Source organism: Pterocles gutturalis, unplaced genomic scaffold, assembly GCF_000699245.1.
Source record: "Pterocles gutturalis isolate BGI_N339 unplaced genomic scaffold, ASM69924v1 scaffold46899, whole genome shotgun sequence".
Taxonomy (NCBI): domain Eukaryota; kingdom Metazoa; phylum Chordata; class Aves; order Pterocliformes; family Pteroclidae; genus Pterocles; species Pterocles gutturalis.
Genome location: NW_010134890.1, coordinates 2,503 through 12,311, shown reverse-complemented (window position 1 = coordinate 12,311; position 9,809 = coordinate 2,503). Strand labels below are relative to the sequence as shown.

The following is a 9,809-nucleotide window of genomic DNA, read 5'->3' as shown; positions in this document are numbered from 1 at the left end:
GGGAGGCTGGGGAGACTTTCTCACCGGCCCCTTCTCCGACCCGCAGACAAAGCGACAAACCCCCTGAACAAGGACCTGGACTGGGAGGGTATCAATGCCTTCTGTGAGCAGCTCAATAAGGAGTTGGAGGGGTGAGTGCTTCTTCGTTCACCCAGGCTGTTCCCCGGTCATGGGCCTGGCTTATGATTGCACACCTGCTAAGTTCAGTGGGGTTGTCCTGAGAGCTGAGTAGGCACAAAGACCCTCAAAGTGGGGGTGGGTGGGGCATCCTGGTCCACTGACAGAAGGTTCCCACAGGGTTTTAGTGCCTTATCAGTGCCTTAGACTTTCAACATGCTTTTCAACCCTGGATTCCCAGCTAGAACCACTGGTACTAGTCTTTTCATCAATAACTCACTAGCTTTTTTTTTCCTCTTGCTCCTTGTAGTCCTCCCCTTGCTACCCGACTTCTTGCCCACAAGATTCAGTCTCCGCAGGAATGGGAAGCTATCCAGGCCCTCACGGTAAGGGCATCTGCAGGCTGGTAGAACTAGATGGAGTGCCAGGGTGTGGGATTGCTCCAGTTTGACTGGAGGAGCACAGGAAACTTTGAACTCCTTCTGAGAAAGCCCTGGAGCACCTGAGCCGTTGGGTGGGAGAGGGGCTGAGAGGGGTTCCACAAGAGAGGAAGGGTCTTGTTCCACAGAAGGATCATAGCCTATTGAAGTCGATGAGAAGCTTTTTATTCCCTTAGTGTTGTTGTGGATCGATGCTGCGAAACCCCAGTATTTGTGAACTCTCTTAAGGATATCCCATCCCATGGGCTGTTGTTTCCTCCGAAGAGAAAAATCTTCTTTCTTCCCTTTGGAAGAGTGGTTTGCCATCTGGGAGGGAAGGTCGTGTCCCTCTGTGCTGCTGTGAGGATAGCTACAGGCTCTGTGCCTGGCAAGGGAGGAGCAGGAGGGACCTGGCTCTAGAACCCACTGCTGACCCCGTGCCAGGGCTCACCCAGCTCCTCTCCCCAGGTGTTGGAGTTGTGCATGAAGAGCTGTGGCAAACGCTTCCATGATGAGGTGGGCAAGTTCCGCTTCCTCAATGAACTCATCAAAGTGGTGTCACCCAAGGTGGGTCCTAGGGGATTGTGCTGGCGGGGACTAGAGCCTGGTGGCAGGAGGGCTTTGGGAAGAAGCAGTGGCTGAGCAGAAAGGACAAACACCCACTGGGATGTGGGGGAAACAGGACAGTTCTAGTAAGAGATATAGTCTTCATTCCCTTGTGAGTTTTCCAGTAGGAACGTGAGCTTTCACCCTTCTGCTCCCAGCTGATTCTTGATGCTGGAAGCTGACGGCCAGCTATTCATGATGCAGCCAGCACTTGTCAGACTACTGAGCTCATCTGCGTGACTAGAGTCACCTTCCCTGCATCTCTGTCGGGCCCTGTCTGTGCTGCATGTGCTCAGGAACCTCCCTCAGCTTTGACATTGTGATCATGTCTCTCTGGGGTGTCCCAACCAGGTTGAGACACTCTGAGGGCAAGCCCAGGCCTGGTCAGTGGTGCTGTGGTGAGTCCATCTGAAGCACCAAGTCATTACGTGCTCCTCTGCTGATGCTGCTGTTTTGGTAGCAGCACAAGCTGTGCATGCTCTCCTTTTCAGTCAAGGCAGTTAACAGTAGCAAGGATGGAGTTAAGGGAACACGAACTAAACATGACTAAAGAAAACCTTCATCTGCCAGTCACAGCTTGTGATCAGTGATGATCAATATCCAGGGACAATGACAGCAGCACCCTAAAGTCCTCTTGCTGAGCACCCTAGAGAATGTCTTCTGCCTTAAGCCACTGGCCCCTGGTGGCACATGCACTGTTTTTACCACCAGTGCCCCCAGCAGGCCCATGGGAGAAAGATGATTGTTGTCAGTGGAAGAGCTGTAATGTGTGGACATATTCTGCTGGGTGCTGGTTGTCTGAGGCTCACCTAGCTCTAAAGGGTGCTGGGCGCTTTGTGCCAGAGAGTGCCCCTGAGAGAGAGGGCTGGGCCCCTCCCCAGGGACCGTTACCCACAGTCCTTTTCCTCCCAGCCCTGCCAACCCCTCGTTCCTGAAGGGCTGCCTTGCTCAGCAGCTTCTCTTAGCAGTACCCTTTCTGTCACAAGGTGACATAAATCTGCCTGAGCCTTCCCACCTGTCCCTGCATGTCATTGAGGGGCTGTTGGTGCAGCATTTCTCTCACCTCTTGTATTTCCTGTGGTGGAAACCAGGCGCAGCATAGGACATGTTGCAAGTGCCTTGTGAGCTTTCCTGCTTGCTTCCTCTTTCCCCCTCCTTGCGCCGTTGGGAGCGGTCTCACTTCTCCTGGGGGAGGGGAGGAGAGGAACAGGCCAGGCTTGCAATGGCTCAGATCAGCTTCATGCCACCTCTTCTCTCTTCCTGTAGTATCTTGGCAGCCGTACACCAGAAAAAGTGAAGTCAAAGATCCTGGAACTGATGTACAGCTGGACATTAGGGCTGCCTCACGAGGTGAAAATCTCAGAGGCCTACCAGATGCTGAAGAAACAAGGTGAGAAGCAGTGCTCTGTAAGGGGAAGGCAGATGAGCATTTTGTCCCTCCTTTTTTTTGTCTGGGCAGAATCTGAAATAGACTCTCCCTTTCCTGTGCCCAGACCAAGCACATCCATCAGTCTGATTCAGCAGCAGGGAGAGGCGGAGGAGCAGGTGCCTTGGAGCTCTTAGAGGGAGGTGCTGGTGGTCTGAGCTGCTTAATGGGTCAGAGGGGACATGTGCTTGCTCCCTTCAGGAGATGGGGCACTGGAACAAGCTGGGGCTGAAGTGTTGTGAGCACTTTGGCAGATAATGATGGGTTTTCCTAAGAGAGGATATTTATGGGGAGTTGGGGGTGGTTCTTCCATGAAAACACAGTCCAGGATCATGGGTAGTGGGAGCAGACCCAGCTTAGTCCCAGCTGGGTTTGGGGGTCCGTTAGGGAAGAAATGACCTAGGTGGCAGTGCCATCCCCCAGTGAGTGAGTCCTCCTGACCTCTCCATTGATCTCTACTGCAGGAATCGTGAAATGTGACCCAAAGCTGCCTGACGATGCTCCTTTTCCGCCTCCTCCCCCTCGGCCCAAGAACATAATTTTTGATGATGAAGAGAAATCCAAGGTGAGGGCTCAGTGCAAGGAGAGGGACAGCGAACATCATCTTCCCTGCTCCAGGATCTCCTGTCCTTCTGGGGTGGAGATCCAGAAAGAGTCAAGGCCCCTGCTCCACAGCTGTCCTTCAGAACATGCACCACAAGAATGCTGAGGGCTCGCTCTAAAATCATGACAAAGGAAGCCAGGTATAAGCTGATAGAGGGAGAGGGTAGATTTAGACTAGACGTTAGGAAGAAATTTTTCACTGTGAAGGCGGTGAGATATTGGAACGGGTTGCCCAGGGAAGTTGTGGATGCCCCATCCCTGGAGGTGTTCAAGGCCAGGCTGGATGAGGCTTTGAGCAACCTGGTCTAGTGGAGGGTGTTCCTGCCCATGGCAGGGGGGTTGGAACTCGGTGATCTTTAAGGTCCTTTCCAACCCAAACCATTCTCTGATTCTATGAAGCAGCCAGAGGTGGGGAATCTGGGTCTGTTTGACCTTTGGAGCTCTTAGGTGCAGGATGGTGCAAAGGTTGAAGCAGTGACATTAGCTCAGCAGGTTCTGGGAGGTTTGCTGCTGTGCTGTTTCCAAGCTTCTGAGTTATCTGGCCATGAGGTTTAAATCCCAGCCCCAGATGCTGCTGCTGTTATCTCTTCCCCACCCCCAGGCCTGCAGTCTGCTTATTGCCCTACTACTTATACCCTCCTGGCCCCATCCTATGTTGTCTTTCCGTCAGAATTGTGTCACCACTCAGATAAACCTCTACTTCATCAGTGCTGATACATTTAAGCAAGTATTAGGCTCCTCTGGGTGTAGTTCTGCAGCAGAAGTGTGATGACAGTTTGCTGCAGGGGATACCTTTTTCCTCCGTCAGTCACAGTGTGCAAATGAGGATTTGTAGGTGGCTAGAGAACAGGAGAGAAAGTGGGAGATCTCCCTTTTCACCAACTGCACCCACAGAGAGGCATATGAAGAGGCCTCAGTAAGAGTCCATTACAATCCCATGGCAATTCCTGTTAAACTAGGCATCCTCTCTTTCTCAGTGCTAGTGCTGCTGTGCTCCAGGGTCTCCATGGTGCATAATGGGCAGGCAGGAGCAGGTTTTGAATGCAGGAGATCTTCAGGGAAAGACCCGTCTTACATAACCAGAACCACAATGGAAAAAGGAAGACCAGTTGTACTTCTTCTCTCCCTGGCCTCTGATAGCCCACAAGCTCTTGTGGCTGGGCTTTCAAACGGCTGGTGTTGCCTGCTGCCTCTGCCAGATACAGTTTTGGCCAGGGGTAGCTCCAGTGGCTCTAGTGTTGCAAGACTGACTCTGGCTGCCACCCCTCAGCCTGGGCTCAGAGGTACCTTCTCTTTTGCAGATACTGGCTCGTCTCCTGAAAAGTTCCCATCCTGAGGACCTCCGGGCTGCCAACAAGCTCATAAAGGAGATGGTTCAGGAGGTGCGGCTGGGGAGAAGGGGAGCTGGAGATTCATGGTCTGGGTGCTAGTGTTTGGCACCAGGGGAGCAGTGGGTCTCTGTCCTCATGCAGACATAGGGAGCCTCTGCTCAAAATTTTGCAGCAGCAGCTGCTAGAGTCCTTTTGTGATTTCTGCTGTCCCTTGACCACTTGAAGGAATGGCTCTGGGCATTTTCTGTGGCCCGAGCCCTGCTGCAGCACTATGTCTGTGGCAATTCCACCTCTTTCTGGCAAGTGCTGACCCAGAGATTATCTGGAGTTTTCCAGTGGGGTGGGAGCTCTTTTGAGCTCAGCTGTGGCTTAGTCCAGGGAGTTGGTGTGTTGGCTGGCCCAGCCTTCCTCCTCTCCAAGTTGCAGACAAAAGCAAGGACATTCCTCCCTGTGTTCTTCCCCTCCAGGATCAGAAGCGCATGGAGAAGATCTCTAAGAGAGTGAATGCCATCGAGGAGGTGAACAACAATGTGAAGCTGCTGACAGAGATGGTGACAAACTACAGCAAGGGGGAGACAACAGAGAGCAATGAGGACCTAATGAAGGTGAGAAGAGGCCATCCCAGCATCCTCCCTGGGCTTAGCAGAGATGGGCAACCCTTATTGCCTCAAGTTCCTCCTGCTTGGTTTGCACCCCTAGCTGAGCATCCTGCTGCTCGCCTCAGTGCTGCTTTCTCCTCTCCCCCAGGAGCTGTATCAGCGCTGTGAGCGCATGAGGCCCATGCTTTTCCGGCTCGCCAGTGACACAGAAGACAATGATGAAGCTCTGGGTAAGTATCTCTTAGGCTCTGTGCCTTTCTCATTCTGTCCACTTTTCCCTTCATCTTCTCTCAGGAAACGTGCGCTTGGGCTGCCACTCTGGGGTGGCTGCTTGCTGTAGGTTAGTCCGTGGCTTGGCACTAAGTGGAGGCATGTGGCAGCAATCAGCAATGTTACAGGTTTCCTCCGCTTCACTGTAGGAACAACACTTTTACTTGTCCAGCTGAGACTGTCATGGAGGTGTCAATGTACCCTGATACAGTTTGCAGCAACAATTGCAAAAGTGCTGTCTGCAGTGGTCTGCTGTCAGCTCTTTGGGTCTTGCTTTGAAGGAACAGACAAAGTTGGGGTATAAAAGTCACTCTCTTTGTTTCTTCACTGTTTTCAAACTTACTTCCCACTTATTCCATTTCAGCGGAGATCCTGCAAGCCAATGACAATCTGACACAGGTGATCAATCTCTACAAGCAGCTTGTGCGGGGAGAAGAGATCAATGGGGAGATGGTGGCTGGTCCCCTTCGAGGTGAGGAGACTTGGGGAATGGGGACAGGAAGATCAAGCAGAGGGGACTCTCTTGCTGGTTTCTTGCAATGTAAGAGAAGATTGAGAGAAGTGGGAAGGTGAAACCTGCAAGAGGTCAGAGTGGGGCTGGTGAGATGAGGAGATGGCTTGAGAAGATGACTGATGCATGAAGAGAGGGAATTGGAAGGGAGAGCAGAGGGGGAGTTCCTTCTCCCAGGTGTGAGGAAGGATGGGAACTGGCCTCAGAACACTAGATAAGGACTGCATGAGGTTTCTGTCTCAGCTTGTTCCTTCATTGCAGGCAGCACCTCAGCACTTCTGGATCTGTCAGGCCTGGATCTTCCAGCAACGGGCCCTTCCTACCCAGCCTTGCCCACCCTTTCAGGTGGCTCAGCAGTACCTGTGCCTGACCAAGCTGGCTCTGTCTCCTTGCTGGATGATGAACTCATGTCTTTGGGTGAGAAGGACAGAGCAAAAGCTCTTTATTCTCTCCTTGGGTCTGGACAGTCTCCGTGGATGGTTCTCCCTGTGGCAGGAGCACGAATAAGGGAGAGCTCTGGGAGAGGTGAATAATGAAAGACCAAGAAGTGGCCTTCACTTAGTGTGAGTGAGAAGGAAGGAAAGACCCTGAACTTCAGTCCCATGGTGTTTTCCTAACTAGCCAAGAGAGAGCCTGCAGGGATGTGCCCTCTGATTTGCTCTGGGAAAACTGACCTGGCAGGTAAATCAAGAGTGATGCAATGGCCATCCCCAGATGGAATCACAAGGGTGGATCACCCCCAGCTCCTCATGTTTACTCCTTGCAGTTGAAGTCGCAAGCTGACAGCAGACGTATGGGACTTCCAGAACTGTTCACATGGAAGTGCCAATCCTAGAAGGCTCTAGAATCAAAGTGTCTGTTTCCTAAGATAAGTGCTTTGAGTACAGCAACATGTAGGCAACACAGTCTCCCCAGATGCAGGTGCAAGTGGGGTTTGTCAGCCCAGTAGTATTCACTTCTCTGCCAGCTGCAGCATTTTTAATTAGGATCTCTGGGCAGAAAAAATACCATCACCTTCCCTGTGCTCCCCCATGCAAGGATGAGGGCCAGAGATTGAGACTGAATTGGTGGTTCAGCCCTGCTCCTTCTGCATCTTGTCCAATCAGAGTGATCTCAGTTACAGGTACCTTATTCAGGCCACGTTTAGTGCTCTTAACCACTTGGTACCTAAGCTTCATGTTTACTTTTACCCCCAACAGGCTTAAATGACCCAGCACCGCATCCTGCCCAGGCTAGTGACAGCAGTGGCTGGAACAGCTTCCAGGTAATGTGCAGAGAGCTGGGGCAGAAGGTGGGGAGGGTGGTGAAAGCAACAAATGGAGCAGGCAGGGAAGCATCACAGGTATGATGGTTGGTGATGATATGCAACCCTGCTTGGGGGGCCTCTCCTGTGCATTCTTTCTGCAGTCATCAGATAACAACGAGCTCAGTATCACCCCTATCATGGCAATGCCACCAGTCAAAGCAGATGCTGGCGCTTCCTCCCCCAAACCTTCTCCTTTCACCAGTGGCCTGGATGACTTGGATCTCCTGGGCAAGACTCTTCTGCAACAGTCTCTGCCTCCAGAGTCCCAACAAGTGCGATGGTAAGCAGGAGAAGGTCAATCTTGCATCTCTCCCCATCCTTTCCATTTCTGTGTTTCTGGACATGACATTTCAGTACCCTGTTCCACTCCTCGCTCTCTCTCCCTACAGGGAGAAGCAGCAGCAGCCACCTCCCCGTCTCACCCTGAGGGATCTCCAGAACAGGAGCAGCTCTGGCACCACGACCCACAATCCCAGCACTCTGCCTGTGCTCCAGAGTGTTTCCCCTAACCCCACACTGCCCCTGACCTCAGAGCTGCCTGCCCCTGCTACGCTTCCAAAAGCTGCCACCACACCAGCAGGGAATACTGCAGTCCCATCACGGCCTCCGGCCACCGCGCTGCCCCAGGAGATCTCGCTGGCCAACATCACTGTGCCTCTGGAGTCAATCAAACCCAGTGAGCTGGGGCAAAAGAGGGGGGAATCTTGAGGGGAGCAGACCATGCACACATGGAAGGGAAGAATGGGAGGAAACTTCTCGCTTGTTGGATTTTGTCAAAGTTGGGTAGGAGTGGTATTGGTGTCACTTGTATGGAGTTTGGATGATGGGGAAAGGTCCCTGCAGGGTCAGTTCCCTCCTGGCTGACTGCTGCCTGTCCCTGCCTTTCCTACAGGCAGCATCCTCCCTGTGACAGTGTATGATCAGCACGGCTTCCGCGTCCTCTTCCACTTCGCTAAGGATGCCCTGCCCGAGAGGCCTGATGTGCTTGTCGTGGTGATTTCTATGCTTAGCACAGCTCCACAGCCCATCCGCAACATTGTCTTTCAGTCTGCCGTCCCCAAGGTAAGGCAGCTGCTGGGTCTGAGGTCCCCAGACTGGGCTGAAGTGTGATTCTCCCTTTGCAGGAAAGGCAGGGTGGGTGGAGAGAGCTCTCTGGAGCTGAGAGTGAGGTTTGTTGCCTTCAGATTAGCAGGAACCAGAACAATGGATTTTGACTAGACAGTGGAAGCTCCCCAAATACAGGAGCAGAGTCTCTGGCTGTCAAGTCTCTCTTAAGAATGTGGGATGCTTTTCTCTCTCCCTAGGTGATGAAGGTGAAGCTACAGCCTCCCTCAGCCACGGAGCTGCCAGCATTCAACCCCATTGTCCACCCCAGTGCCATCACACAAGTCCTGCTGCTTGCTAACCCACAGAAGGTAAGGGCACCATCCCTGGGGCATGAGCAGACACTGGCCTTGCTGCCTGGGCAAAGCCCAGTTACCCTGTCCCTATTGCCTTGGCTCTCTGCAGCTTCCTAGAGACCCAAATGGTTCATGCCTCTTTACTTTCTTTCCCAGCTTCTCACTGTTTATCCTTTCTCCCCTATCTCCAGGAGAAAGTGAGGTTACGGTACAAGCTGACCTTCACCATGGGAGAGCAAACCTACAATGAAATGGGGGATGTGGACCAGTTTCCCCCGCCGGAGTCCTGGGGGAATCTCTAGGGCTGCACGTTGCAGGCACTACATGGCAGAGTCCTTGGGAAGCCAGCCCTGCGGGGCTGGAGCAGCCTGAGGGGATGGGGAGGGTGGGTGGGGGGCTGCTGCTCACGCTCTATTCTCCAGATGGGCGTGCAGGGGCCAGAGGGAGCGTGCCTCCAGGAGGAGAGCAGAGATGCCAGGAGATGTTCATCCCACGAGACTAAGAGCGGAGTGAAATGCTTCGTGTGGGTGAACAGTTGCCTTCCCTGCTCTTCCAAAGGTGTCACTCCCTCCCCAGTCTGTCCAGCTTCTCTTCTAACACTGCTTTCCCCCTAAGGTGCGGTGGGGAACAAGGATGAGGAGCCTAACAGCCTCAGCCTGGGGGGCAAGGCCTAGAAAAAGGAGGTCCTTTTCCTTATCTGTCCCCTCCGTGCTTCCCAGCCCTTCAGCTGCTTCATGCTCTGCAGTGCTTCGTCTTGTCCCCCTTCCCCCCCGTTGGAGCTGGGTCCCAGTGGTTCCCTCTCTGGTGGGATCACACTGGAGCTGGTGCAGAACAAGGCTGGACAGAGGCTGGGTGTCTCTCCAGCACCGGAGGGCTGGCAGCTGCCCTTGCTTTGGGGGGGTCAGGGGGACTGATCTTCCTATATCCCCCTCCTTCTGGGTGCTGGCAGAGCTGTGGGGTGGGAGCCCTGGGGCTGGGAAGGGCTTGCTCTGTGCCTTCCCATCCCCTTCAGCTGGAGTTCCTGGGTGCTGAACCCCTGAAGCGAGGAAGCCTGCACCCTTCCACATGCTTTATCCACCACAGCAAGCTTTGGACACTGCTGCTGGACTTTGTTGCACGTGCCAGCCCTGAGAGGGGTGTTCTGGAGGGATAGAGTCTCCCTACAGCCTCCTGCCCAACAGGGAGAGGAAGCAGTACATCGTCTTCCTCCCTCTGCCTGGG

At 53.5% G+C, this 9,809-nt stretch overlaps 1 protein-coding gene across 4 annotated transcripts; it reads left to right on the top strand.

The window, feature by feature from the left end:
• The first annotated feature begins 51 nt into the window (after positions 1-51).
• Positions 52-8,890, top strand: GGA1 (golgi-associated, gamma adaptin ear containing, ARF binding protein 1). Of its 4 annotated transcripts, none has more exons than XM_010081716.1 (17): positions 52-131; positions 428-503; positions 1,005-1,103; positions 2,409-2,532; positions 3,033-3,133; positions 4,473-4,553; positions 4,970-5,107; positions 5,250-5,331; positions 5,736-5,843; positions 6,144-6,299; positions 7,082-7,146; positions 7,290-7,460; positions 7,585-7,697; positions 7,782-7,864; positions 8,081-8,250; positions 8,493-8,603; positions 8,780-8,890. In XM_010081716.1, the coding sequence occupies exons 3-17, from the start codon at positions 1,020-1,022 to the stop codon at positions 8,888-8,890; spliced, it is 1,698 nt and encodes a 565-aa protein (XP_010080018.1). In that variant the 5' UTR covers positions 52-131; positions 428-503; positions 1,005-1,019. The 4 variants fall into 4 exon arrangements, with proteins under 4 accessions (XP_010080018.1, XP_010080017.1, XP_010080016.1 ...); XM_010081715.1 differs by having other exon boundaries at positions 7,290-7,468; positions 7,578-7,697; XM_010081714.1 differs by having other exon boundaries at positions 7,290-7,468; positions 7,578-7,864.
• The last annotated feature ends 919 nt before the right edge of the window (positions 8,891-9,809 follow it).

Bases quoted from the DNA above. Each gene is read 5' to 3' on its own strand.
- GGA1 (XM_010081714.1), top strand. From the start codon at position 1,020: ATGAAGAGCTGTGGCAAACGCTTCCATGATGAGGTGGGCAAGTTCCGC. The intron at 1,104-2,408 runs GTGGGTCCTAGG...CTCTTCCTGTAG, and splicing joins TCAAAGTGGTGTCACCCAAG to TATCTTGGCAGCCGTACACC. The intron at 7,147-7,289 runs GTAATGTGCAGA...TTCTTTCTGCAG, and splicing joins GTGGCTGGAACAGCTTCCAG to TCATCAGATAACAACGAGCT.